Here is a 26,775-nt window from a genome sequence, read left to right on the forward strand (position 1 = left end):
CCCCTAGTGGGCACATCGTTCACTGCAACTACGCAAATAAGAATTATTTGTTCTACCGATCTCGGTGGTTCAGAAATATTCCCTGTTCCTAAGAATGCACATCCAACAACCAAAATATCGCACGTATTCCCTAAACAGTCAATACATGTCAATTAAAAGCCTAATTTTTAGTAAGACAAAGCACTTCCGCTCGAACGTTGGTCACTTCCTCTGTACTTCCGGTTATGAAAAAAAACAACCTTTGAATAAGCATGCTTGTGTCGCTAACAAACGCCATCCTAAATAATGAGAGTAGTTACTTGGAACATAAATGGCATACGGACGTTCAGAGGTGGCATTAAAAAGGCTCTGGATTCCCTGGACGCAGATATTATTTGTGTTCAAGAGACAAAAGTGACAAGTAAGTGATTCGCTTAGCAGGATAGTCGTTAGAGCTGTGGTGCAACTTGGTGTTGCTGCAGCCACAATAAGCCTGTTATTAATGACATAAAGGTTTAATCTCAAATCTTTTCCTCACAGGAGACTTACTCGATGCACAAACTGCCATTGTAGACGGATACAACTCCTATTTCAGCTATAGTCGAGGACGCAGCGGTTATTCAGGTTTGACATTATGGAGCTAAACTACTTTTTGTGGCTTTGAATGACGTCAAAATTTTGATTCCTTTTGCAGATTACTTTGACAAAACGAGAATGAATAAATGTATTCTCGGTGCATTGCGTTATCTTAAATGTAGTGTGGATGTTAAATTGAGGACAAATCCAAACAGTAATGGACGTGTCTATGTGCAGGAGTTGCCACCTACTGTAAAGATGCAGCCACTCCATTTGCTGCTGAGGAAGGTCTCACAGGTCTGCTCACCACCCATGAAGGAGCCGTTGGATGCTATGGTAACCAAGCTGAGTTCAGCAGGGACGAGCTGCAAATGTTGGACAATGAGGGGCGAGCGGTTATCACACAGCACAAAGTCAAGTGAGTGAAGGATTTCCTTCATGCTGTTTGATTGATTTGTTCTTTCGACCTGTGCTTCCATTATTATAGAAATCTGTAGCATAAGTGGTGATTCCTCGCTGTCTGCAACATTTTTAAACTTTTACATATTTCAAACCAGTTCGTTGAAATCTCAATTAAGAACACTGAAAGTGAGAATTCAGTGGGTGTCTTTTTCCATTGTTTACCATCTCTAGCTGTCAGGACAAAGAGGAAGCTCTTACTGTAATTAATGTTTACTGTCCTCGGGCTGACCCTGAAAAACCAGAGCGAAAGCAGTTCAAGTTACACTTCTACCAGCTGCTTCAACGTCGAGCTGAGGCTATACTGAAGGATGGAAGGTGGGAGTTTGTACAGCCTCCAAACGCACAGAAAATCTATTTGTTTGCAGCTTTGCCAACTGATATTTAAAATATTATTGCATTTATTTTTCAGCCATGTGATTGTTCTAGGAGATATAAATACATCTCACCAGCGAATCGACCACTGCGACCCCAGTGATAAAGTCAGTAAATAGTGTCATAGTTTGTGTTTTATTAAGGGATATCTGATTAGTTCTATCAATAGAGAGTTGTTTTGTGTGTTTGGCAACAATGGAGCTTATTAGTTTAGCATCAAGGTGGCGTTAATGCTGCAGGTCAAAAATTAACTACAGTCATTTTACATGTTAAGTTATTTTGAGTAGCAAATTAAGTATTACAGTTTGTTAAAGCTTCCAGTCAAAAGTGCTGAAGCTCTATTTTGTTTATTTAAATCCTCAGGATGACTTTGATGAAAACCCTGGAAGGAAATGGCTGAATGTTTTCCTGCATGGTGTCGGACAGGAAGAGGAAGCTGTGGAAGCAGCTGAGTTTTCCGAGGTAATTTCAACCCTTCCCGGCTCCGGTGGGAAGTTCGTAGATACCTTTCGCTATTTCCACCCAACTCGCGCCAACGCTTTCACGTGCTGGTCCACGCTCACCGGCGCGCGACAGACCAACTACGGCACGCGCATCGACTACATATTTGCAGATCGCCACCTGGCCAAGGGGCAGTTTGTGGCGGCAGATATAATGCCCGAGGTGGAGGGGTCAGACCACTGTCCTGTGTGGGGGCAGTTGAGCTGCTCTCTCCTGCCCTCCACTAAGCCCCCGCCCCTCTGCACCCGCTACCTCCCAGAGTTCGCGGGCAAGCAGCAGAAGCTCTCCCACTTCTTCGTCAGAGCGGACCAGAAATCCAGTCTTCCTGAGCAGAGTAAAACATTACCTGGATCTCAAGAGGAGGAGGAAAAGAGGGAAAATTTAAGCCCCGTTGCAGACAAAACTGGTCAGAAAAGGTTATTGAAGTCAGATTCAGCCCTCCCCAAAGGGAAAAAGACCAAGAGTGTAAAGACTGCCTCAAACCCACAGGGGAGCCTGCTGTCCTTTTTCAAACCCAAAGTCACAAATGTCATTGCCTCGGGTGACACACCTGTTGGGCAGCGTGAAAACAGGCAAAAACTGGATGCTGTCGCACCATCGCAAATCTCCCGGACAGCTGATGTCTCTGCCACAGCTGGTGGAGAGGCAGAGCTGCGCTGTAATGGTTCTCAGCCCTGCAGCAGCACTGAGGAGAACGAACAGCGCACACCGACGCCACAAGCTGCAAAGAAGAGCTCGTCGTCGGTGTTTTGGAAGTCGGTGCTTCACGGCCCACCCCCACCGCCGTCCTGCAAGGTCCACGGGGAGCCGTGCGCGCTGCGGACGGTGAAAAAAGAGGGGCCGAACATGGGTAGACAGTTTTTCGTGTGTGCTCGTCCTCAGGGACACGTCTCCAACCCCGACGCACGGTGCAATTTCTTTGAGTGGGTTGACAAAGGAAAATGATGTTTGCTTTAATGCGTGGACCTGTTTTTCCTGACCCAAAACCATCATCTAGGGTGTCGAAATGTCTTCAATTTTTTAATGTTTATTCGTTTTCTTGAGATAATAAAGATTTTGTGGTTTTGTTTTGTTTTTTTAACCCTGCGTTTGGCTTTTTCTGGTTCTGAAAATACATAAAATAGTGCGAATAAGTAATTATAATGCTAAAAATATTAACCAACGCACCACAGGGTGAGGACACAGTTCATTCATAGCTGAGGGCATTAGTGTTTTTACCCAGAGAAAGCTGCCACAGGCAAAGTAGAAGGCCCCCCCGAGCCTGGAGTCAGCCCCCAAACCTTTCCTGCCTTGGGGCCACTGCACCCCTGATTTCATGATATCTGTGCGTTTCCACTAGAGGGCAACATGAGAAATCAGTGATGTGTTGACACACACGGGGGAAATTTGAGGATACGTTTGTATCCAGCAGCAGTTTAGTCACATGGGAGGTGCAAGCATGATTTACGTTTACATATATTTACTTTAGTTACTTGCAGGGTACGGACAGAATTCACGAAGGTATTATTAGATTGTCAAATGTTGGAGGAGCACTTGAGGACCATGTGGGGCCTGGTCAGCTTGCAGGAAGGGGAGTGGCCTGGGCTGTGACATGGCAGGATGCCCCCCTACTCCCCCTTTGGACCCAAACCAACTGCCTTCCTTGCGCTCATACTGAGGACGCCCCCCTCCCCGGCTGTCACTAAGTGGGTGAGTAGACCGGCTGTTTGATTTTCCATTTCTACATGCAGAAGGACACTTCAGAGGTATTTTGTCTGTGCTGGCTCTCGGCTCCATTATTGTTTCTCGTTCCTTTTGTGCTTAACTTGAGCGCTAAAGACTTTAAGATTTTATTGCTCTTCTCTGAGTTCTGTGCTTTTTTTGTGAGCCGCTGGCAGGAGCTAGCTGGAATAAATTACCTCTGAAATGAGAGATCATCCTGGCTTCACAAGCTGTAACTCTGGTTTAAAAATAACACAGAATTGTGTCATGATAGCGATCAAGTTGCTAATCTTATATGCGAGTTGCTTTGTTATATTCCCAAACATCAGTGTTTTAAAACTGTTTTTATGGGGGCTAAGGATGGGGGGGGGGTTGTTCCTCCTCATCTGCAAAATCATCAACTTGATTTTTGAAAACTGCTTTTTTTTAAACTGATAAGTGTCCCGTCTGTGTGCAGCCCCCACAAATACATCTCTGTATGTCCAGAATCTCTCCCGAAGAACAACTCAATACCAGATAATCTCACTCTTTTTAAGCATTGATGACCTTCTCTTCCACAAAACCAGCTCTCATTCTCCTTCTACTTGTCATTTTTGAGTTCTGCAGCATGGCCATTGCTGGGGAAACCCTTTGTCCCAGCCAGATAAAGCCGACTTGGGTGTTACTTGGGTGTGCACGCGGGACCTTTCATGTCGCCTTTATCAGTCAACGGAAACTGGCTTTGGTGACCCTAATTGACATAAAGCTGCGTGACGTTTGTTAGTCTTTGTTTTGGTTTTCTTGGCCTGAAAGCACACAGGCATGAGAGATACTTCCCTTCCTAAGCACTATCACATGTGTGCAACCTTAAAAAAGCACTTATCTCCTAAGCTAATTACCATCACTGTGACTCTTATTTAGATGCAAACTGTCAGTCAGGGCTCGCCTGCCCTGTAACTCCGCCCATGACACCGTCCTCGCAGTTCTATTCTAGCAGGTAAAGACATGATAAGCAGTAGTCACGAATAGGAACAGCAGGACCACCATTGAGTGGGGGGGTGGGGTGGTGGGGGGTTCAGTCTCCCAGAAGCCACGACGCGCCTGTCCAGGTGAGAGCACTCAGTGAGAGGCTTCGTTCTCTCTGCAGGCCTACCTGCATCTCGTTCAGGAAAGGGTTAATATGGGTGGTTCCAATCCCTCCTTTACCCCCTCCCACTATCTAATCTCGCTCTTCCTTCTCTTCCCTCCGTCCACTCACACTTTCAAGGGGATTTGGAGAGACTCCTTAAGAACAAATCCATTTATATGAACACTACCGGGGGAATTTAAATAAACTTCTTGTCAACTTGCTCACAAACTGGTCAGTTTTGAAGCGCAGAAGGCTGCTGTTGTTTGAGCTCTGGGGTAAGTTGCTGGCTTCTTCTGTTTTAGATGTTGGGGAGGAAAAGGGAAGGACTAACTGTCAATCGTGAGCTGCTCTTGCATCAGACAAAAACCATGTGCACGCTCGGACTTATGCTTAAATTTGTGGCTCTCTGAGCCTGATTATTGAGTGTAATGCACAGTTATTTCTGATTACAGCACTTCATTTGTAGACCAATTACAAACTAAAGGCACAAGCACAACTCCTGGGCTGCCTTCATGGCTCGGAAATGCAAGATACAGGTTTCAAATTCCCAAGTTTGTCTGGTTCTTAGCTTTCCAACTGAATCTAAAGAGCAGAACCCTGCTTTTTAAAAAAGCTTATATTGCAGTGAGAAACAAGCCATTCAGGCTGTGTGCTTGTGGCATTTGTTGGAAGAGGGGTGTGGAAAAGTCAACAGGTATGGAGCTAAAAAAGGGACTGAAACCAGGTTTGACCTCAGGACAGCGTGCCGCCCTGCGCTGAGCTGAAATGTGACCATTCACACTGGGAGCCTTTGTTTACGTTGTCCGTGGATTTGTGTCCATCAACGCGCCCCAAGGAGCCGAGTATCCCATGACCTCGTGGCAGGAGCGCAGACCTACGCTCGTTCCCAGAGTTAGTCCTTGCCAGCTCTACGTGGCCTGTGCGGCTTAGGGAAACATAAGTCCCCCGACAACATTTTAAAGCTTTCTTGTCACAGGACCATAAGCCTTGTGGCTGCGTAGAGTTTCCCACAGGAATGTGCTTTAAACCTCATCTTCGGTGAAAGATTTGGAGAGGGAAGATGTATAAAAAGCCACATTTATGTTGTCCTTGGCATTTAAAAGACTGACAGCCCTGCGGGCTCCAAGACTCGCTAAATATGGCTCCGCTTTTGAAGCCTGACGCAGATTTCTGTTGGTGAAATACAGGTCGTAGTTGTGGAGATCATGTTTGCCAATAAAGTTTATATAGGAAGAATGAACATTCAGGTTTTTCCGCCCTTTATGGCCAGGTTTGCTGCCAACAAACGTTCCCCTGGCATTCCAAAAATGTGGGCGATAACGAGAGTGACGAGTTGTGTCTGTACCCGCAGCCTATAAACCGACGAAGAATACCTGAAATCAAGTCTCTCAATTGGATACCTTGGAAAGCAGAATGGAGCTTCAGAAGATGAATGGACACGCCGTGGATGACGGGTGAGTTTCACGCCTCTGGATCTATCAGATCTTTCGACTCGTCCCGTTCCAGCATCGACCTGTTTCCTCTCCCAGCTTCGATGGAGTCGAGGGTCTGGCCGAACAGGAGGAGTTTCTCCCCCATAAAGGCGGCGCCAAGAAGGACGTCCGCTTCACGGACGTGAGTGCTCATGGCTGAAAATGCCGCTGGCTGGTTTCATTTAGCCCAATTAGAGCCAACAACACCAGAGCTCCTTCCTTTATTTGCAGTTTGAAGGAAAGACTTCATTCGGCATGTCTGTCTTCAACCTCAGCAACGCCATCATGGGCAGCGGCATCCTGGGATTGGCCTTTGCAATGTCCAACACGGGCATCATCCTTTTTGTGTGAGTACTGTATCCACATAATCTGAGTGATCTAATTTAGGCCTTTCTGTTTGCTTTCCGCAGCCATTGTTGGGGGATTTTTGCTGCTGGTTGCATCTGTAAAGGTCATTTCCAGGGTTGAGACATGCTACAATTATGTTTCTGGTCTGGTTTTGGGGAAAGGCAATTAGTTGTGATGGTTACGAGATGGTTTGAGACATCACGAAAAGTGTATTTAATCCTCCGCAGAACTCTCCAAGTGAAGTACTTGGGTTTTTTTAAACTAAGGGCTCCATGTGTTATTTTATAGTTAAATTTATGGCGGCAGGTGTGTGTGTGTGTGTGGGGGGGGGGGGGCTACCTGTGTGAATTTAGCTGTAATACTGCCCGTTGTAGCTGTGGAGAGTGAAAGCTGATCTTTCAGTAGGTACGTGGGAACTCAAACATATGCAGCTCGCCTAAATCAGATTGAAAGGGTTAAAAATAGCCTCATCAGATCCAGGACACGCCTGCCTGGATCAGTCTCGAGCTGTGAGGCTGGGGGGGGGGGGGCAGTTCGCTGGAAAGTGTCTTCATTTCTGTTTATTTTAGACTGTGACCACCTTTTGGGGGGGGGGGGGGGGTGCACAAAAGATATCAGTCAGAAAACCAAAGTACTGTCCTGATATTTACAATTTAGCATTAGCTGTTTTTTCCCCTTGGTGCTGCTTTTGTGAGCGAGTAAATAGAGGAAAAATCACCTTCATTGACTTAACAAGCTCATTTTCCATGAGCACCACTGCTGCCTACGCCAGGAAAACACGCTCCCAGCGTGATCGCTGCGATATTTTAAGCCCCCTCACACGCATGTGAGGGGCAGGTGATTGCGTATGGATACGCTGCTCTGCACGTTTCCTGGCGTGCTGGAACCACCTGGGTTATTAGCACGCCGTGGTCGCATTCCCACAGCTCGGGTTTGAGACTGATAAAGGGGAGGGACAGATGGAAGTGGGGGCTAAAGGACAAGGCGGAGAATGACGCCCATTTTAAGGTCTTTTTTAATAAAGCACTAACAAAGTCTGTTTTTTGAAAGTCACCTTTTTAAAGGCGCATGCGTGCGTCAGCGAAACCTGGAATTCGCCGTAGAATAAACAAAGATGTGACATGTTTGTGTTTCAGGATCCTTTTGATCTTCATCGCCGTCCTGTCTGCATATTCTATTCACCTCCTGCTGAGAAGCGCCGGCGTCGTGGGTAAGTCGCTACATTTCTCACATGTAACCGATCACACGCGTGTAATCAAAGGTCTTCGGGATTCCAGGCATCCGAGCTTACGAGCAGCTCGGGAATCGGGCTTTCGGTCCCCCTGGAAAGATGCTGGCCGCCTGCATCATCACAGTACACAACATTGGAGGTATCGATCCACCTCCTGCTCTTAGCGATCTTAGCATCTGGTCTCATCTGAAGACGTGACAGGCTGGAAGAGGCCCTATTTCCTTATTACCTCTTTTGCTCTGCAGCCATGTCCAGCTACCTTTTCATCGTCAAGTCGGAGCTGCCGTTGGTTATTCAAGCGTTCCTCAGTAAACACGAGAACACCGGGTGAGTTTGAGTCCTGGCGCCGCTGTTTAAGATGCAGGCTTTGTTTTTTCTGATGTTTTCCATCTGACTACATGTCTTGTAGAGAGTGGTTCTTGAATGGAAACTACTTAATCATCATTGTTAGTGCTTCCATCATCCTTCCTCTAGCACTCATGAGACAACTTGGTATGTTTGCTCTTCTTTTTTTTTTTTAACTGTCCTCATATTTTGTCTTTCATTCTACCTTTTCTCTCATGTAAATCCTCACCTTCATGTTGTTTTTCCTCTTTTATTATCTTTTTTGTTTTAGTCTATGTGACATATTATGTTTCCCTCATCTGGCCACAGGTTACCTGGGCTACACCAGTGGTTTCTCCCTCACCTGCATGGTGTTTTTCCTGATTTCGGTGAGTTCTGGCGAAGACGCCGACCCCCTCAGTGAGCTGTTGACCCGTTAAACGCCGGCTCTTCTCCCCTGCAGGTGATCTACAAGAAGTTCAACATCCCGTGCCCACTGAACGAAGAGCACGGCAACATGACGTTTGATGACATCCACCATGACGTTAACGGTACGGATGACTTCTGCGATGCCAAAATGGCCACCGTCAACTCTCAGGTTCGCTGTGATTTTGCTCTTCTCTCTTGGCTCTTGCCTTGTTCCTCGGTGTGTGTGTGTGTGTGGGGGTTCTCGCTGATCTTTGGTGTGTTTTAGACGGCGTACACTATCCCCATCCTGGCCTTCGCTTTTGTCTGCCATCCTGAGGTCCTCCCCATCTACACCGAGCTCCGAGAGTAAGTCCCATATCCAAATATAGCTGATATCTCATAAAAATGCATCACAGACTCCACATGGAAGGTGAATGAGTACATTTATTCTGGTACTGTGTTCCTTTTTGAGCTAATTAACTTTTCTCCGCTGCCTGAGAGTCAAAGATTGTATTTTTTCTTTAGTATATTGATTTAAGATGCAAGTTATGGATGAAAGCACTCAGTTATTTTTTATCTAATACACGAAATACATGTAACTTTGTAGAAATGTGTCTCGCCTGAGGTTGTGAGGTTTCTGCTTCGACTTCTGCTTCTTTTTCCCTTAAATTCTATTTCTTAGAATTTCTCATTTTACCCAAAGTACCGCTAGTTCTTCTAAGCCCTCCTCCTTCTCTTCTTCTACTTCTTTATATTTATGTATATGTGTGTTTTTACACTGTCTCTGCTTGGGTTTTCCCCCAGCGCTACCAAGAAACGTATGCAGAACGTTGCCAACATCTCCATCATGACCATGTTCGTCATGTACCTGCTGACGGCTCTTTTTGGTTACCTCACCTTTTACGGTAACTTCCTGTCGAAACGCTTGTCCTGATCAGGTGAATGGAAGCTTTGTTTTTCCTGGTCAATGAACATCTTCCCTCTCCAGGCGCTGTGGAGTCAGAGCTGCTGCACACCTACAGCCAAGTGGACCCCCTGGACAAACTCGTCCTCTGCGTGCGTCTGGCCGTGCTGGTGGCCGTCACCCTCACCGTTCCCGTGGTTCTTTTCCCAGTAAGTTCAGCTTGGTCATTGGTCAGTTTTCCTTTTTTCCATGAGAGGTACAGCGGAGGTACGGCGTTGCGTTCAGGGGGTGGAGGAGACGGGACTTTCACAAAAAGACCAGAATTGGCAGATTCACTATTGGCACCCGATTCTCTTCACAGATGAGAGCAGGTTCACACTGAGGTCATGTGACAGGTGTGTTTGTGACCTGCTGCACAATCCTGGAGTGACCTCCATGTAGCCAGAGGAGCCATGACTACTGGCCAATCTCAGCTAGTATTCTGGCATCTTTCTGGTGCCTGATAACCCCCAGAGCTTGCGTGGTTGGAGAGTGTCAGCGGTTCCTGGGTGACTGTTGCTATTATCTGATCCACCCACCCCCAGATCTGGCCCACCCATCCCCACAGACTGCTTTTGAGTTGAGTGATGTCCTAATTATTTCCTGGGAAACTACCGCCCAGAAATCCTTCCATCATTTCATCTGGAGCATGTCTAGACTTTGCAGGGAATGCACTTTAAAGGTCATAAATATTTGGCAGAAGTTTGTAATCGGAATTCCCCCTCTGATATTGAAGATGATTCGGAATCCGGTCGTCATTAGGTTTCAATGGGATCTCCACACATCCTTTTTTTCTAGATTATTTTGTCCTCAAAAATGTTGGCTTTGGTCAGATGTGGGACGCCTGGTTCGAGGTTTGTAGACGTGGAGGGCGCGGTCTGTTCCAATAAACAGCGCCGATGTCGCCCTCTAGTGGTAGCAGCGAGCAATGGGCTCCAGAACGGGGAGTCTGGGTCGTGTTTGCTCTGTCTGATTCAAATTTGCCTCGGAAAAATTGATGTTTGGCCACAGTAATTACCTCGTAAAAAAGCTTCACACATCACGTGTGTTTCGTATGCTGCAAATATTAAGTTTTAAATATTAAGTTATTGTAAAATCCATCGTAGGCTAATAATTCATCGGCTTCTTCTGTCTGCAGATTCGCAGGGCCGTGCTGCAGATCTTTTTCCCTGACAAACCTTTCAGCTGGGTCATACATATCGCCATCGCAGTTTGTCTCATCTTCGTGGTCAATCTGCTGGTCATCTTCGTTCCCTCCATCCGAGACATCTTCGGCCTCATCGGTGGGTCATCGGGAGAATAAAACAGGTGCGCTCGGACGCTTCGCTGCGGTTTTATATTTCCAAATGTGTTTTTCCTCTTCAGGAGCCACCTCTGCCCCCAGCCTCATCTTCATCTTACCTGGAATCTTCTACATCCGAATCGTTCCCTCTGAACAGGAGCCCTTGCTGTCCAGACCAAAGATTCAGGTACTACTCGGCTCCTCCAGCTGAGGATTTGTTTACTCCTGCAGAAAACGTGTCGGTTAATCTGTGTCACTTTGCCCCCCCCCCCCTCCAGGCGACATGCTTCGCTGCTCTGGGCTTCATCTTCATGGTCATGAGTTTGTCATTCATCATCATTGACTGGGTGAGTGGGGAGGCCCGAAGCGGAGGTGGACACTAAGAAAGAACCCTCCAGCCGACCGGAAACGCTTCCCACCGAGCACCAACCAAAGATCCCCGCCGTTATCACACTACCCCTGATCTGCTGAAAGCTCGGCTGCACGAAGAGGCGAGGGACGTGCAGAGAAACTGCAAAAGAATTAAAAAAAAACCAAAAAACGAGGAGGGGGGAGAAGGCAGAACCCAGTGTGTTCTGATGGAAAACAACCTCTGCTGCGCCGCCGAGTGACGGTGGGTGGAGGTAGAACCCTGAACTGAGCGAGAGCAGCGTGACTCAAGCTCAGAGCCCATTTTTAGAGCGTGGCTGTGCGGACGACTGGAATAGTCCCAGCTCTACACCAGAAAGTTGTTAATATCATGAGCCACTTCTTTGTTTCTAGGACTTAACCACACCAATAAGGCATGTTTAAAATAAAACACCCATGGAACCGTTTGGAATGAAACAACCCCGAAGCATCTGATGAATGAATAATGCAAAGGTTATCGTCCGTAAACCCACTCCGAGGTGACCTTTTATATTTTTGATACATATGCAAGGAATTCCAGTGCAATTCTGTGCTGCTACCAATGAAGATGAGACAGTTGCCGACAATCACAGGACCTCACTGCCAACCAAAGATTAGCAACTCACCCGTGTTTGAATTGCGTCTATCCGAAATTCAAATGTGTATATAATGAAGTCCAGTCATAGTTTTTAAACCCTCTGTTTGTTTTAAACATCCGAGTTTTTCCTGTATATTTTTAAATTATATTTGACAACTGTCAATAAAATATGTCCTTCATTTGTACAGAGACTCTGGACTTTGCCTTTTTTTTTTAAAAACCGTGCAGCACAGCGAGGAGTCGTCTGCGTAGAGAGAGAGCTCGTCGGTCTTGAAATGGAAGTAACACGTCGGTTTCTGCTCTGCGTCTGAGAGAAAGAAGAAAAGTGGGTGTTAGAGAAGTGGAGCTGGCTGTTTCCTGTTCTGACGGAGCAGAAGAGAAGAGAAACTTCCTGGACTGTCGAGTTTGACGCTTACGGACCCCGACGGCCAGAAACGTCTCTGATGCCGCAAGAGCAGCTTTTAATCTAAGTCAGTGAGAGGCCATGAGCCGTGGATCCAAGTCGAAGGCGGAGGGCCTCTCCAGCTCTCTGCTGAGGCCGCAGGAGAACGAGAAGCTGGAGGAGCTGTTGGGCAGAAGGTGTGCTGTAAGTTCTGATGGGAGGGGGCAGATTCTGCCGTGCTGCTCTCAACATCCTCATTTCTAACTGGTTAAATCCAAAACTAAACTGGTTATTGTGCTCTCTGCACCAGCAGAACTTTACGAGTAAACGATAAGCAGCTCTACTTGCTTCACTTTTAAAGGCGCTAGAATCAGAGAGTCAGAATCAGAGTACTTTATATTTACAAAAAGTTTTGTCGGCTCAACCACATCTGGTTTAGAACTTAAGAGGCTTAGAACTGTTTAAAACTTGAATTTTTGGTTTTTATTAAGGTTATCAACACCCCCAGAATTCTCTGTTATTATTTACAGGTTAACTTGTCTAATTATGTGGCTAATACACATACTGGAGTCAGTAAATCTTAACACTTAATTGCAGATCACTGATATTCTGCATTACTCTGCATGTTTATCTCCCAGTACGGATTCCTTCTGGGTTTTCTCTGCCCCCGGCAGGTTGTTTCAAATACATTTTCTAATAAGTCGCTGACGTGAAGTCATCAGAGAGGAAGGAGGTTGCTGTTGACAGGAAATGGCGGCTGAGCTGTCTCTTCCGTCTGGTGCCCGGACGCTGTTGTTGACTCTAAACCAGCAGCGGTGTTTGTTTCAAGCTCGCAAAAACCAGTTTGCCAACCAGCTCTACCATCAGCTGCACCACTGATGGAACGGTTGTATTGGATGTTTTATGAAGGTGTGTGTGTGTGTGTGTGTGTTTAAGTCGATGGCCTCCGCAGTGGCCCAGCTCTACATGGCTTTGCCTCACAGCCCCTCCTCCTGGAGCCTGCAGCACACCGGCGTGGTGTGCTTCGTCAAAGATAATCCTCAGCGCTCCTACTTCTTACGGATGTTTGATCTCAAGGTGACCTCTCAGACTCTGCCGCCACATTAAAATGCAAAGACAGAGTTGCACGAAGGGCCAGAGGCATTCTGTGTATTAACCCCGGCTGTCCGCAGGCGGGGAGGCTCATGTGGGAGCAGGAGCTCTACAACCAGTTCGTCTACTCCTCGCCGAAGCCCTACTTCCACACCTTTGCTGCTGATGTAAGCAGACGCCTTCACGCCGTGAACTGGTGTCACGACGCCGGTCGTTGTGTAACGCTGCTCCTCCCCTTTAACGCAGGACTGTCAGGTTGGACTGAACTTTGCTGCGCCGCAGGAGGCAGAAATCTTCCAAAATGCTGTCACGGAAAAAATAAACCAAAGGCTCAACCGGCAAGGTCAGTGAGGCCATCGCAGGTCTTGTTCGTGTGTGTTTGGGAGCCAGAGTAGGAACGGCGTGACAACATAGCTCATGAAGTGTTTGCAAAAATCAACACACAGTTTTAGTCCTCATTAAGCCAATTGGCCTCCCGTTGAGAGACAAGCGGCTCTACATTAACAACACCAGTGTGCTGCCACTGCATCTTCAACATTTACACGTGGCCATGGTTGCCTGGCAACGGCAGCAGTGCCAAAGGACTCTTAAATATTCAGAGGTTTAATCTAAAATTAAAATCAAATAACAGTGAGAGCTCCGGCCAACGAGCAGCGTTTAATGTTAAATTGATCTTGTATTGGTCAAATTAGGCACCACAAATGTCGATTCCCTGCCTTGTTTTTGCAGTCAAATATAATAATAAACAAGTGATCAAGAAAGGGAACTTTTTTTTTTTTACCTATAAATGCCTTTAAAACTACTTCTAGTTTTATTTTTCTGTGAATTAACTTGCCCTGAAAGTTGCTGTGCTATTCTCTAAGATAACATGTTTAGAAAACTATTTTAATCAGTTGTAATCAGTTGCCCTGATAAGGACAAATTATCACAATGTTTAATCAGAATTTAAATAGTAAAATAAACAGCGTGCCACTAAATCAGATATGACATCTAAAATGGTTCCTCTCGCTTCTTTATCGACAGAGAAGAAACAGCGCCCCCTGTCGCCCAACGGTAAAGCTGCAATAAAGAGAATAAATGCTCGTCTATAGAAGACACTGATATTAAAACTGTCTTTCCTCCTTTTTAGGCAGAGGTTCTTTGCCTGCACTTCCAACGGAAAAATGTGTGTAACCCTTTGTCATCAGGTTATCTTTCATTTACAGTGTTGCCCTAAATCAAATAACAACAAGTCTTTCTCGCGTCTCCAACCGCAGCCTCCCCAGGTTCCTTTCATGTGGCTACAATGGATATTCAAAACCCGGACATACAGTCCTCGCGCTACCGTTCCATGCCTGCACCCACCGCGTCTTCGGTCCTGGGCAGCAAAGGAAAGAAAGACAAGAAAAGCAAGAAAAAGGCCTCTAAACTGTCTAAAGCCGACATCGGCGCCCCCAGTGGATTCAAGTGAGTGCCGGAGCTCTTCCACAATGAAGGCAGCGCTTCCTGTCGACTGACAACGCCTCTTTTTGCCGCCAGACACGTCACACATGTCGGCTGGGACCCCAACAACCTGGACCCTGACCTGTGGAATCTGCTGTCCCAGGCTGGAATCAGCGAAGATGAGATGAGGGATGAGAAAACCTCGCAGCTCATCTACAACGTCATCGAGCAGTCCGGAGGCATGGAGGCTGTGAAACGGGAGGTGAACAGAGGTTAGACCCACAATGCATCACTCTGGCCTCCAGGGTGCGGCACGTCGCTTCGGCGAAACCCCGTCAGCGTGTTTTTGAGCTATTTCCATTTCCTTTCTGAGAATGTTCTATTTGAAGACGTTCGCGCCAGGTTTTGCTGACGTTCTGCATGCTGATTCCTTATTTTGTGTTATTTCCTCCCAGCTTCTGGACCCCCGCCACCTCCGCCTGGCAGACACGGTCCTCTCCCCCCTGTTCCAGGATCCTCTTCCAATCCTCCTCCTTCTCGAGGCCGCCTCGGACCCCTGCCCCCTGTCCCGGGCCATTCCCCTCGTGGAAACTTGCCCCATCAGCCGCCTCCATCGAGAGCAGGCCTGCCACCCCCCCCTCCTCCCACTGGCAGAAGCGGTCCTCTGCCGCCACCTCCACCAACACTCTCATCAAAGCCCCCTCCTCCCTCCTCCTACAACCAGGCTCCTCCCCCACCGCCATCTGGCCAACATGGCTCTGTGGGATTCCCGCCTCCACCTGTGCCATCTGCACCCATCAGAGCTATAGGAGGAGGTGGTGGCGGGGGGCCTCCACCTCCTCCTCCTCCTCCTGGTGGCGGGGGGCCTCCACCTCCTCCTCCTCCTGGTGGCGGGGGGCCTCCACCTCCTCCTCCACCTCCCCCTCCACCTCCCCCAACCACAGATTTTCCTCCTCCTCCTCCTCCCTCTAGCGGCCCACTGCCACCGACCTCATCAGGAGGTGGAGGAGGTGGCAGAGGAGCCCTTTTGGACCAGATCCGACTGGGAAAGAAACTCAGAAATGTAAAGAACCTCCTAAATTTGATGTTTGAACTGTAGCAACACTATTCACTATTCTAGCAACACTGGATTTAAACAGTAACACAGGGTTTGATATTTACAGTCGTTAATTACTTTAAAACGTTGACGATCTGATGACATCATTTACGGAAACAGCTGGTGTGGCCACAACCAGGAAATATACCAGAATAACTAGTTTCAAGTCTAAATCCCCAGAGGCGGGGCTTGTGTTTACAGCAGGCTACCGCCAGAGGGAGACAGAGAGGCCCCGCCTCCTCAGCCTCACATAGCCACGTGACCTTTAGTTTAAACAATCTTAAGGTTTTTGGAGTGTCCAGCCTTTGTGATTCCTGATGTGTTGGTGGGAAGAATAAATGCATGTCTGCCCTGATGTGCTCCAGGTGACGGACATTCCCGATGCCGCTCCGCCTGCACCTGCGGAGTCAAGCGAAGGGATCGTCGGCGCACTGATGATGGTCATGAACAAGCGGAGTAAAGTCATCCACTCCTCTGGTGAATTCTGTTCCCATGACACACTATCAAAAATGACCTTTTAGTTTAAAAAAAAAAAAGTGCCAATGTCTGAATTGTCGTCCACGTTCTCAGATGAAAGCGAGGACGACGGCGGCGACGACGACGACGACGACGACGAATGGGACGACTGATCGAGCCCGGTTTTAGCTACGGGCGCCAGGAAACTGCGTCGACGGTTAAACGCGGACAAATAATTCAGTATGTAATGAATAAGATGGAGGAGAATTCTGAAACGTTTATATATTTGTACGAACATTTCCAGTGTGGGATTGACCAGCACGACAGCAGCGTGTTAACTCACAACGAAGGTGACGGGCGGTTCTGGCTGGAAAAAGCATCTCGTTAGCTGTGCCTCGTTCCTTTTTTAGACAGTATATATGCTGAACATCAACAATGTGAACCACTTGCATTCCCATTTTTGTAACACTGTAAATAAAAAAAAAAAAAAGCAAACCAAAAAAAATAGAATCCTGTATTATTTTCTCATACATCTGTGCAAAAAAACCCCCCCAAATTCCCTTGAATGCCACCACCCAAAAAAGTGCATAACTGGAAGAACACTGAACGCTACTTTACGTCTTCAACACTCACGAGCACGGGACGACACGACAACATCCACTGGAATTAGCTTAATAGAGCACATCTTACATCATCACACACAGAGGAGCACATGTACAACAGATACGCATGCAACACCTGCAACATCTGCATTCATCACAAACTCTTCATACAACACAAGCGGAACCTCCAAATCATGACCGTATATATTATATTCACAATCAATATATTACACTTCTGTTTGGGGGGGTGCGAGAAAGTAGCACATCTGTGGCCTTTTGCACGTTTTTGGCCGATCTCAAACCACAGATATGTTACTTTAGCAACGGCATGAAAGCATCACCTGGGGAACGAATGGAGGTGACACACCAACATGCATGTCGAACGTCAAAGTCCGCAACAGCGTCCAGGCGGTGGCGCCGGACTGCGGCCCGCCGCCTCTACCCGAGGCCCTGGTCCTGGCTCTCTGTGTGCCTGCGGCTGGTCCGCTTGCGCTGCTGATGCTGCGGTTTGGGGCTGAGCTGGTCCCAGTAGGACTGGCAGTACTGGTTGATCAGTCTAATCTCAGGTGGGAAGGGCGTGGAGGCCACGGACGGCGGCGGGTACGGACCCGGCTGGTGAGTTTTGGGCTCCTCGTCCTCGTCGTCTTGAGCGGTGAGAGCCAGGACGATGTCTCGGTCCAGGACGCGCAGCGCCACGCGCGCCACGGTGTGTTTGAAGTTGTTCTCCGTGGCGAGGCAGTGATAGAGGCCAGCGTCTGATTGGTTGAGAGACTTGAGGAGGATCCCGTGGTCCGTCTTCAGGACGCCGCCAGCACGGCTGAGCTGCGGGACGAGAACAGACGTGACCAAAACACAACCGACTTATCTCCGCAAACTTTAATTAGCGCGTCACACGGGCACGTAGAGACATTCGAAAACAATAAGTAAAAACAAAACAAACATGGATTCAAGCGCTTCGAGTTATTAAAAGTTGCCCCACCAGCTTCCTCTTTCCTTCCCCCTGGAAGAGCCACTTGACGGAGGCCTGAGGGGACCGGGGCTGACACTCCAGGAAGGTGCCGCTGCCCTCCACGCCAAACTGCACCGTTTCTCTCAGGCGCTTCTCCACTGCGCACAAACACAGACAGCAGATGACGCCACCACGCAAAGAAAAAGCAGGCGTGCGACGCGGGGGGGGGACGCGAGGGGGGGGACGCGAGGGGGGGCGCCGCACCTTTGGCGTTGAAGCCTCGGCACTGCCGCAGCGGGTCGCCGTGTCTGACGTCCTGCCTCCTGCTCCTCCTGCAACAAAGATCACAGCGTCACCCCAAGAGGTCGGGGCCGCCCCGCGAGCGGGTGAGCGGGGCGGCCCCGACCTCTTGGTGGAGGGAGTGAAGGCCGAGCAGCTCTCCCCGTCCCAGGCGCAGTAGGGGTCCCGGGCCAGGCAACAGTCGGAGCAGGCTCTGCCGTAGACGCTGCAGCGGTGCAGGGACACCTGAGTCAGCCCGGCGTCCGAGGACACGTAGAGCTGTTGCTGAGGGGACAGAACCGAACCCAGTCAGGGTGGCTACAGGCAGAGGCGCACCAGAGAGCGAAGGAGGGGAAGGTTCTCACCCGTTTAGAGGAAATCTTCATGGTTTTAACCGCAGCTTTGGACTGAGAATGAATGGATAGCACAATGATAGGCGGATGGTTTTCTTAAATATGTCTTTCAGTGCAGCATTTTTATAAATGCACATACCCGGAAGACCTCCACTTCCTCTAGTGTCAGTTCCTCCATGGTCGTTGGATCTTTGGGCAAAACGATAACTTTCTGGACAGTCCCTTGATCTGAAGAGGGGAAGATCAAATGTCACGATTGCACACATCTTCGTGCTCGTCCCCACACCTGCAGGTGCCTCACCTGTTCCCAGGAAGAGCACCTCGTAGCGTCCATCCACCGCATCGACCTGGTCCACCACCAGGGCCGTGAAGCGGTAGTCCACACCTGTTCTCACCACCAGGGGGCGACGGTGGGTGGGATAAACCGGATGGAACATGAGGGGATGAGACCTGATGAAGTTCACAGCCTCGTCTGAAAAACTCTTGGAAGAAGGGATGCCAGGAGTGAAGGTTCCTCCGGGACACTGGATGGGAAGGGAGAGAGGGCGGGGTTTAGGGCTTAGATTCCTTTTATGGCACCGATTTGGAGATAAATGAGAGGGAAGTACCGTTCCAGGACGCGGGTAGGGAATTTTGCCAGTGTATTCTGTCCACTGGTAGTTATGACCATGTTTATGGGCAAAGGGTCCGTTGAAGACGTTGCGGATGTCGGCCATCGAGTACACGCAGACGGCCGAGCCCTTGAAAACGGAGCTTTGAAGAAACGGACAGCGAGAGTCAAACATCCCGATTTTAAAAGCAGGTTTTGCATCAGCAGCGTGGTCGGGAAAGTGCAAACAGGGGTGCTATTAAAAGGTCTAAAGTGGAAAGTGTTACCCCGCCGTGGTGAAGACGGCGTACACCAGCGGGTTGCGCTCGTCCTGCGTGGGCTGAATAAAGACGTCTCCTGAAAGAAAGGGCGGCGAGGAATCAATAATGAAAGCGCCCGGAATTAAAATCCATTTGAACTGGGCCCTCATTCCGCCGCCGCCTCACTCAGTTCATCAAAGCGCGTCTCCACTCCATCCTCTCCGATCACCGAGCAGATAAGGCGAGCCTTCAGGAACGTGGTCCAGCGGTTCACCAGGGATTTCTGGCCTCCTTCATCATTCTGGACAGGGGAGGAAATGAGGTTAGGGCTCAATTCCAGCGGCGCCGTATCTCCACGTTAGCAGGTGTGTTCAAACTCAGATGGTGGGATATCGCCGGAGAAAAATGACTTTGGGACAAGATGCAACACTAAAAGCCTAAAAAGCCGCCCCCGCTGTATGTTTCCACATGCAATTTTAACAAGCCCGACTCACCAGGCACACCCGGCCCACCCGGGCTAAAATGCTGGGGCTCGCCCCCCCGCTGGAGTCCAGGCTCTTCTCACGGAAGAAGAAGTAAAGTTTGTCGTCGTTTCTTTCTGCGCTGTCGGGGATCTGCTGGATCTGCACGAACACGGGCTCTGCGGGGGCCAAAACACACACGAGCAGCGGCGCCGTTTCAGGCAGGTGGGGGGCAAATAAAAGCAGAGGTGCCCCGACCTGTAACTGCCCCCGACCTGTAACTGCCCCCGTTCGCCTGCGCCCACTCACCGTTGAGCCACCTGGAGTCGTACTGCTCCGTCCTGATGGCCGTCCTGCCTCCCATCGTCCTGAACAGAGCCGCGTCCGTGCTCATGAAGTCGATGTGGACGCCAGCGTACAGGTTCCCGTCTGGAAGGCACAGGTAGCCATGTTTGTTTGACCTAACCTTTGACCTCTGCCTTTGAATGATCCAGCTTGATCCCTCTATTAAACGTTACAAAAGTCCTCCTGTAGTATTCTGTACATTCTCTACATGCGGGGGTGTCCAGATCCAGTCCTCCAGGGCCGAAATCCAGCCGGGTTTTTTGTCCTTCCCGTCACTGAGGGACGTTGGATCCCAGGTGATCACTTGCTTACCTGGTAGGAGAGAAATCCCGGCTGGATTTTGGCCCTCGAAGACTGGATCAGGACCCTCCAGCTCTCCGGTGTTTTACCTCCTTTTATCAAAGTTTGAGATCATTTTATTACTTTTTCCTTGTTTGTGTTTGAAGAATTTTATTGGAATTTTAAAAGAAATTTGATTCTTTAGTCCTAATATCAAAACATATAATGTAATGTTCATGACATAAAATCAATCAACCAGACAATTACTAGAATAATTAGAAGGATAATTAGAAGGTTAATCCTGAGGTACATTTAAAACCACAACTGTATCTTACTGAGCAGAACTGCAATGTTCTCCTGTTTGGGATCGTAGGAACATTTTCCCTTCCCTGATTCCACAAAGCCAGGGACCAGCCTGAACAGGTAGTCCTGCAGAGGGAGAGGACGCACAGAAGTAGGGCGCTTAAACGTCACATGGGAGCGAGGCGGAACCATAAACAAACCAGTGGCCCAGTTTATAGCCCTGAAATATTTATCAGTCCCCCCCCCCATGGATCCCACATCTAGATTCTCACCTCTGCCCTCCAGCCTCTGTTGATGAACGTGCAGATCGGCTGATACGCCCCCGTCCCACAGGTGTAGAGGTGGGTGCGGTTCCAGGGTTCTATCAAGCGAACAAAGTTGGCACATTCCCCCTGCAGGGAGAGGAGTTCATCATTGTGTCGTCCGTGACGGCGAGAGGTTCTGAAAGAGCAGGATGTAAACAACCGCGCCCACCTGTCGTCCCTTTCCTGTCATCTGGCACTCCCCTTTTCTCTTGGCGGACGCCGGCCAGTGAATCTGGGGTTTCAACAGAGTTTAGGGTCAGGGGGAGACAACAGGCCCGATTTAAGAGAGCTGGGGGAGGGTCTACGCACTATGAGCGGCTCCTTGTTCACGTTGTGCATGTCCAAAGCGACCAGGTACTCCCTGCTGCCGAGGTACAGCCGACCCTGGTCCTGGTCCATCAGGAGGATGCGATAGTCGCTGGTGTTGAAGGAGAAACTGAAGGGTCGCGCCGTCTTTGTATCCGTCAGCTCTGGGGGGAACAGACGCGGCGCCATGGAAAACAGCAGAGGGAGCAGAGGCCACTTTTACACATGTTCTCCTTCGGTTTTCGCGTTGAACATGTTTCACCACCGGCTGGACGAACTCCTCCCGGTCCCTCGAACAACAGTGTTCTCACCGGTCCTCTTAAAAATGTGTGCCACTGATTAAATATGACTCAACTTGGAGCATTTTTAAGGAGCATATTTGCTTTTAAGATCTGAATTTTTCATGCCTCCTGGCCGTCCGATTGGGTTTGAGGCCGCGCAGGGTGTGGAGCGAAGACGAGAAAAAAAAAGGTCCCCCGGGAAACACGGTCAGTGGAACGGGGAGCTAATTCTTAAGATCTGGATTGTGTTCAGCAGAGCGTGGCCTGTTAAGACACGCCGGCGTGGAAAATGTTGCCGCTTTTATTATTGTGCTCCCCTGAATGCTTTGATTGGACCGTTTTCATCTGCTGCGCTCTGCCCGACACTGCTTTTATTCTTTTCATCCGACAGGTCATTGCATCACACACATGCACGCACCCGGGACGCGAAAGACTTGGACCACCTGGGCTGCACATGTGGGGCCCTGTCACCTGAAACTCTTTACGGATCACCAATACGTCAAGAATTGGAGCGTTGCGTGAGATAACGCACAACGCACAAAATAGCACGTTAGCATTATTAGCATAGTTTACCCTCTGCACACACTGACCTGTAGTCATTATTTACAACACGGTGATGCATTCAGGGGCCCCACTGACACTTCCCATGGAGCACAAGATGGGCCTGGTAAAGACGCCGGGCTTACATCCCGACAAATGTTCGCAGTGACCCTTGGGAGCCGGCTTACGGGGGATTCAGAAGGAAGCCCAAATCTTTATTTACATCAAAGCGGCGGCCATCTTCCTCCTGAGGTCAACCTTAACAGGATGCGGCCAAGGTGCCACTCAAATAAGCTAAAAATGCAATCGGATCTCCGGGAAGACCGAGGCGGCATCCTAGAGGTGGGATGAGGTCCGGTTCTGTTCCTGAGAGGTAAACACAGGATAACAATCCTCTGGCCGGGCTCCACTGGGCCATACTGGATTCACTGGACAGGCTAAATGTAGACACGCCACACCCCTACATCCATCCTCCAAAAATAGCAAACAATGTACCGCCATCATCTGGTAAACATTCAGCTAACACTTATCCCCTGACAACATTCTCACATTAATAGGGAAACACTGGGAAGGACACGCAGTCACAGCCTCTCCTATTACAGCCTGAACACTTATTGCCATTGACGCCGTTCAGGCCCAAGCGTGAGCGAACCGGCGACGCCGCAGCGGCGGCCTTGGATCCTCCGGACACGTCTCGGTCACGCCGCACGTTCTGACCGGGCCCGTCAGAGAAGATGCAGCCAGTTCCTTTGAACTGACACAGCTTCAGTGGAAACAATGCGCCGGCTCTTTTCCTCTGACCGCCATTCGCTCGCAGGAGTCACATGTCCCCCGGCAACCCTGAAACCTCCTCCACAGGCGCCGCGCAGAACAAAGGGGCTCGGTGTCAGGAACAATGAACAATAAACCCGCAGAGTAGCAGAAAACACTTGGGGGAGTAAATCCAACTCTCAGCCTGTTTATGAGGTATTAGAGGGGAGGGCGGCAAACCTGCAACACTCCCTGCTCTTCCCAACAAGTTTCTGTACGTGACTTTTTTTTCCCGGAGAGCCCTCAGATATGAATTCCTGCTTCTCGGGGAAGAACAACATCGAGTTCAAGACCAAACCTGTGCGACCAGAGCCGCAGGAAAGCACGTAAGCTGTTTACAGAAATCGGATTTCTCTTGAAATTCTTATAAAAACTCTCCGAGGCCTCTAATGGAACTCTCCCGTACAGGCGGCAGCTGTTTTCCATCCTGCGGAGTCAGCTCGGAGCGCGAAGATCCCGCTGCCACCAACCAGAGCTCTATAATCTTCTTCAGATGTCCCCGATGTTTCGGGCTGAGCAGCGCCAAAGATGACAAAACGAACGCCGCCGCCTCCACTGTTAACGCTGCCTGGACCTGACCTACGTGGCCTCATCTCCGCTGTGAAGCCACGCCGTAAATCTGAGTCACACCTGTAATTCTTACCCGCAGGTATAAGTCAGGTGTGTTCGTGAGCGCTTGATGTGAAAACACCGCAGAAAGGGCAAAATAACAGTAATCATCTGAGCGTTGTCGCCATCAAAGCGCCCGTGCGCGTGTTTGTGTGCTGAATGTCTGCATTTAATGAGGACAACAGCTCAGGAAACCCCCCCCGGGCTCCCCCAAAAAAAAACCTTTTAAACACTCCTCCCGGTTCAAAAGCTACATCCCGTTCTCGGATGTCATTTTCAGACTTGTGATCAGATTTCAGATGTTTCCTCTTTGTGTCATCATGTCGGCCATAAAACGGGCCAGATCATGGTGTCAGATTCTGGGTGTGGGGAGAGGGTTTTTTTTTCTTTCACCGGTTACCCAAACACACGTAATATCCACCTTTTGTTCCCAGTGCTGCGCTGTTTGACATGCGGCAGGAAATGCCGTCTTTACATACGCGAAAAGAGGAAACACAACCGCCGCTCGGTGGGAAAGGCGGGCAAAAGCCGGAGGAAGGCGTCGGGGAGTCGTTCCGGGCCGATCCGTGCGAGCTCACCTTTGAAGGGGAGGCGAACCCGCGGGGCGGACTGCAGGGTCGAACCTCGGCAGGCACACAAGGCCAACAGGAGGAGCTGGGCTCCAGATGCTGTCATGGCAACAGTCATGCAGGTAGCCCGCAGAGATCTAAATCTGGACAGGAAAAAAGAAAGCAGAGGAATGGACTATTATTACAGAGTGCCCCATGAGAAATATGAGACATAAAAAGAGAGAAAGACAGGCGAGACGCTCCGTCTTTCTCTGATCTCCCTCGTCAGAAGTTTGGCCTGCGGCCTTCTGAGCCGAGACGTATAGTTTGGCAGCAGAGATCCGCGTCCGAAACTTCACACCTGCTCTGGAAAATATGACGGGCTTATTATTTATTTAAAGTGTTACTGTGGTGAGGTATGTGTGCAGACTGCATAATGCTGAGTGGAAACACAGCGAAGTCTTCTTCTCTTCCTTCTCCTCGGTGTTTACATTCCTTCGCACGGGCGCAGCCTCGCGTCCGTTGTCGCACATCGACGGGTTTTCCCGCTTGTTGCTACGTCCTCATCTGGAAATATCGTGATTTCCCGACGTCACGATGTCGGGCGCGGGCGTTCACCTTGGCGTGTGTCCTGCCGCGACGTGCGACAGCTGCGGGATGTTGCCGGCGGAGTGCAAAGGTGATCCCAGCTCCAGCTAACAGCTGCTAACTGTGACCGTTCAGGGCCGCCGGGATGGCGTCGGGACAGAGTCTGTGTCCGGGAATGAGACAACCGCCGCCAGTTCAGAGCTCCTTTTCTCCGCCGTTTGATCCGATTCGGCTGGACGGTTGTTCACCTCCCGGACCTCACAAGTGTTTTGGGGATTCAGATATTCAGCCAGGATGACTGGAGACGTTTCATGACGTATTCCTTTAAATATACATGATTCGGTCCTGATTTTCCTGGAAAACCCAACAAAGCCCCGACGCCCTTCAGAGATTCTCCCCCCCCCCCCCGGCGCCGCTCAAGAAAGCCCATCAACACGCTTGGAGGAGCCGACGAGTGAAGCACCTGACAGTTCAAAGACGCAGGTAGCCCTCGCCGAAACGATTCCTGACAGTTTAGGGGTGTTGAAACGTGGCCTAACTGTTGGACCTTAACTCAGGCATTCATTATGCATCTGCACTTTGCCGGAGAGGATCTCATATAAATTATGAATACTAAAAGCTGAGTCCACAACATCCATTAAATTGTCTCCCTGAAGGTGTGCTTGGCTCAGGCGATAAGCCATCCCACGGGCTTTTCCGTCCTTTTTTCTCCTCGGGGCATCCACGTCGCCTCCGGTGACGTGAGGGACCGGCCCTGAAATGGGGGCTGAAATGGGAGTCGTATTCCTGCCAGAGAACCGGAGAGATTTCGAACACACGTTGACCACATTTCAGCAAATCTGCTTGGGCGAAGGTGCGAGGGACACGTGAATGGTGGTGAAAACTACGGTCGCTGCTGCTACAGTTCGAACACCTCGCAGGAATGCTGGCAATCACGCTCGCACCACGAATCCGCCTGCAGGGAGGATTGAGCGCCGTTCCTCCAATCAAACACTGTATATTCACTGTTAATAACACATAAGCACCAGGAGATCAAGCTGATAACCATGAACAAACTCAGGCTTTTCACAGCATTATCCCCCCTCCATGAAAACAAAGGACTATTTTTATCACAGCTTATTATTACAGCAGGAAAAACAGCTAATTAAGACATTTTAAGTCCCCCTGTTCATCATTTAAATGTAAAACATCACAGTGTTTTCGTGGAGAAGAATAGAGGTAAAAGAGACGCCAAACAGGAACTAAAATGGGCTGTTAGAAGGTGCCTGTGGAGCTCCAGGAACCACAGCATGACTATCTGAATGACAGATTTCTACTGGTTTTCTGGGCTGGGTGGTGCCAGCAGGACAGACTAGAGCTCAGCTGTAATGACATATGATTCCCCTTAAGAAAAAATAATTACAGGATTTCAAAAACGGGTCCTTTTTTTCCCCGGGAGCGCGCGCTTACCTGTGAACTCAACATCCAGAAATAGGAGCTGAACAAATGTGGACACTTGTGTCGCTCAGCCGAAGCTACAGAGTAACCAGCCCAGTTAAAAGTTAAACCAGCAGCAAGTTAAAAGCCCTACCTTTGAAACGGGACTTTGTCGGTCCCCGATACGCCTCCGGGATCCAAGAACTTGCGGGATGTTACCGCTGCCTTCCCCGCGTTCCTGCGCCTCGGAGCCGGATTTGGAACAGGTCCCCCCCCAGGCGACGCTCCGCGGGAATCAGAGAGTCCGCCTGTTCTGACAATTCTTCCTAATCAACCGTGAAACACACGCACAGCTGATTCCTGCTCGCCCCTCTGTTTGAAATGAAGGAGAACTTTACGCATCGGTGGGAGCGACCGTCCGCGTCATGTGACCAGAATCCACTGATCGTTTTAGAGTTGCGGGGCTGAATCAGGAGACCAGGTGCAGGTGTTGGGATCCCCGTCCGCCCTGCTGTCCTCTCCCTTCTGTTCTGCCCCCACCAAGCCCTCCTCTCCTGTTGGCCCACAGCAGCATTGGACCAAACCTCTTGGTACACCATATGGGTATGATTAACCCTGTCGCTGCTGGGGAGCTGCTCACTCGCCCACACCAGAGGGCTGCACCCAGAACTGCCCCACTTATCTGACGGACAGGTAGAAACACCTTTGTATGCGTTTAGAAATATGGAATTATCAAATATCAATCTTTTAAAAATGACTGTACGGGAAAATGTCTCTGCAGCAGCATTTTTAAAAAGGCTCCAGTACAATTA

General features: G+C 49.4%; 4 protein-coding genes across 7 annotated transcripts; 3 read left to right on the top strand and 1 right to left on the bottom strand.

Annotated features, from left to right (window-relative positions):
* The first annotated feature begins 100 nt into the window (after window positions 1-100).
* On the top strand, window positions 101-2,971 carry apex2 (APEX nuclease (apurinic/apyrimidinic endonuclease) 2). The gene is made up of 6 exons (XM_003963468.3): window positions 101-400; window positions 520-603; window positions 793-973; window positions 1,189-1,332; window positions 1,427-1,496; window positions 1,753-2,971. Exons 1-6 carry the CDS (start codon window positions 286-288, stop codon window positions 2,833-2,835), a joined length of 1,677 nt encoding a protein of 558 aa, XP_003963517.1. The 5' UTR covers window positions 101-285; the 3' UTR covers window positions 2,836-2,971.
* Window positions 2,972-3,196: 225 nt separating this feature from the next.
* Window positions 3,197-11,877, top strand: LOC101077095 (sodium-coupled neutral amino acid transporter 3). Of its 3 annotated transcripts, none has more exons than XM_029833524.1 (16): window positions 3,197-3,579; window positions 6,051-6,153; window positions 6,229-6,313; window positions 6,403-6,518; window positions 7,656-7,729; window positions 7,797-7,889; window positions 7,996-8,077; window positions 8,160-8,242; window positions 8,405-8,463; window positions 8,538-8,672; window positions 8,769-8,848; window positions 9,287-9,387; window positions 9,471-9,595; window positions 10,564-10,708; window positions 10,791-10,894; window positions 10,986-11,877. In XM_029833524.1, exons 2-16 carry the CDS (start codon window positions 6,113-6,115, stop codon window positions 11,088-11,090), a joined length of 1,428 nt encoding a protein of 475 aa, XP_029689384.1. In that variant the 5' UTR covers window positions 3,197-3,579; window positions 6,051-6,112; the 3' UTR covers window positions 11,091-11,877. The 3 variants fall into 3 exon arrangements, with proteins under 3 accessions (XP_029689384.1, XP_029689386.1, XP_003963518.2); XM_029833526.1 differs by lacking the exon at window positions 3,197-3,579 and adding an exon at window positions 3,598-3,635; XM_003963469.3 differs by lacking the exon at window positions 3,197-3,579 and adding an exon at window positions 4,671-4,974.
* A 136-nt stretch (window positions 11,878-12,013) lies between these two features.
* Window positions 12,014-16,616, top strand: LOC101071646 (WASP actin nucleation promoting factor). Of its 2 annotated transcripts, none has more exons than XM_011602719.2 (11): window positions 12,014-12,278; window positions 13,011-13,151; window positions 13,247-13,333; window positions 13,413-13,509; window positions 14,190-14,219; window positions 14,296-14,331; window positions 14,423-14,612; window positions 14,685-14,860; window positions 15,044-15,651; window positions 16,050-16,161; window positions 16,255-16,616. In XM_011602719.2, the coding sequence occupies exons 1-11, from the start codon at window positions 12,177-12,179 to the stop codon at window positions 16,311-16,313; spliced, it is 1,638 nt and encodes a 545-aa protein (XP_011601021.2). In that variant the 5' UTR covers window positions 12,014-12,176; the 3' UTR covers window positions 16,314-16,616. The 2 variants fall into 2 exon arrangements, with proteins under 2 accessions (XP_011601021.2, XP_029689381.1); XM_029833521.1 differs by having other exon boundaries at window positions 12,014-12,271.
* LOC101071870 (semaphorin-3F-like) lies at window positions 16,403-26,574 on the bottom strand. The gene is made up of 18 exons (XM_011602720.2): window positions 26,118-26,574; window positions 23,990-24,123; window positions 21,175-21,335; window positions 21,035-21,097; window positions 20,833-20,952; window positions 20,593-20,686; window positions 19,943-20,062; window positions 19,667-19,812; window positions 19,359-19,473; window positions 19,200-19,269; window positions 18,932-19,076; window positions 18,625-18,847; window positions 18,463-18,551; window positions 18,336-18,377; window positions 18,098-18,255; window positions 17,956-18,023; window positions 17,722-17,849; window positions 16,403-17,564 (listed from the first exon to the last, which is right to left on the bottom strand). The coding sequence occupies exons 2-18, from the start codon at window positions 24,096-24,098 to the stop codon at window positions 17,181-17,183; spliced, it is 2,235 nt and encodes a 744-aa protein (XP_011601022.2). The 5' UTR covers window positions 24,099-24,123; window positions 26,118-26,574; the 3' UTR covers window positions 16,403-17,180.
* Window positions 26,575-26,775: the final 201 nt, after the last annotated feature.

The sequence above is a fragment of the Takifugu rubripes genome, chromosome 3, assembly GCF_901000725.2.
Source record: "Takifugu rubripes chromosome 3, fTakRub1.2, whole genome shotgun sequence".
Taxonomy (NCBI): domain Eukaryota; kingdom Metazoa; phylum Chordata; class Actinopteri; order Tetraodontiformes; family Tetraodontidae; genus Takifugu; species Takifugu rubripes.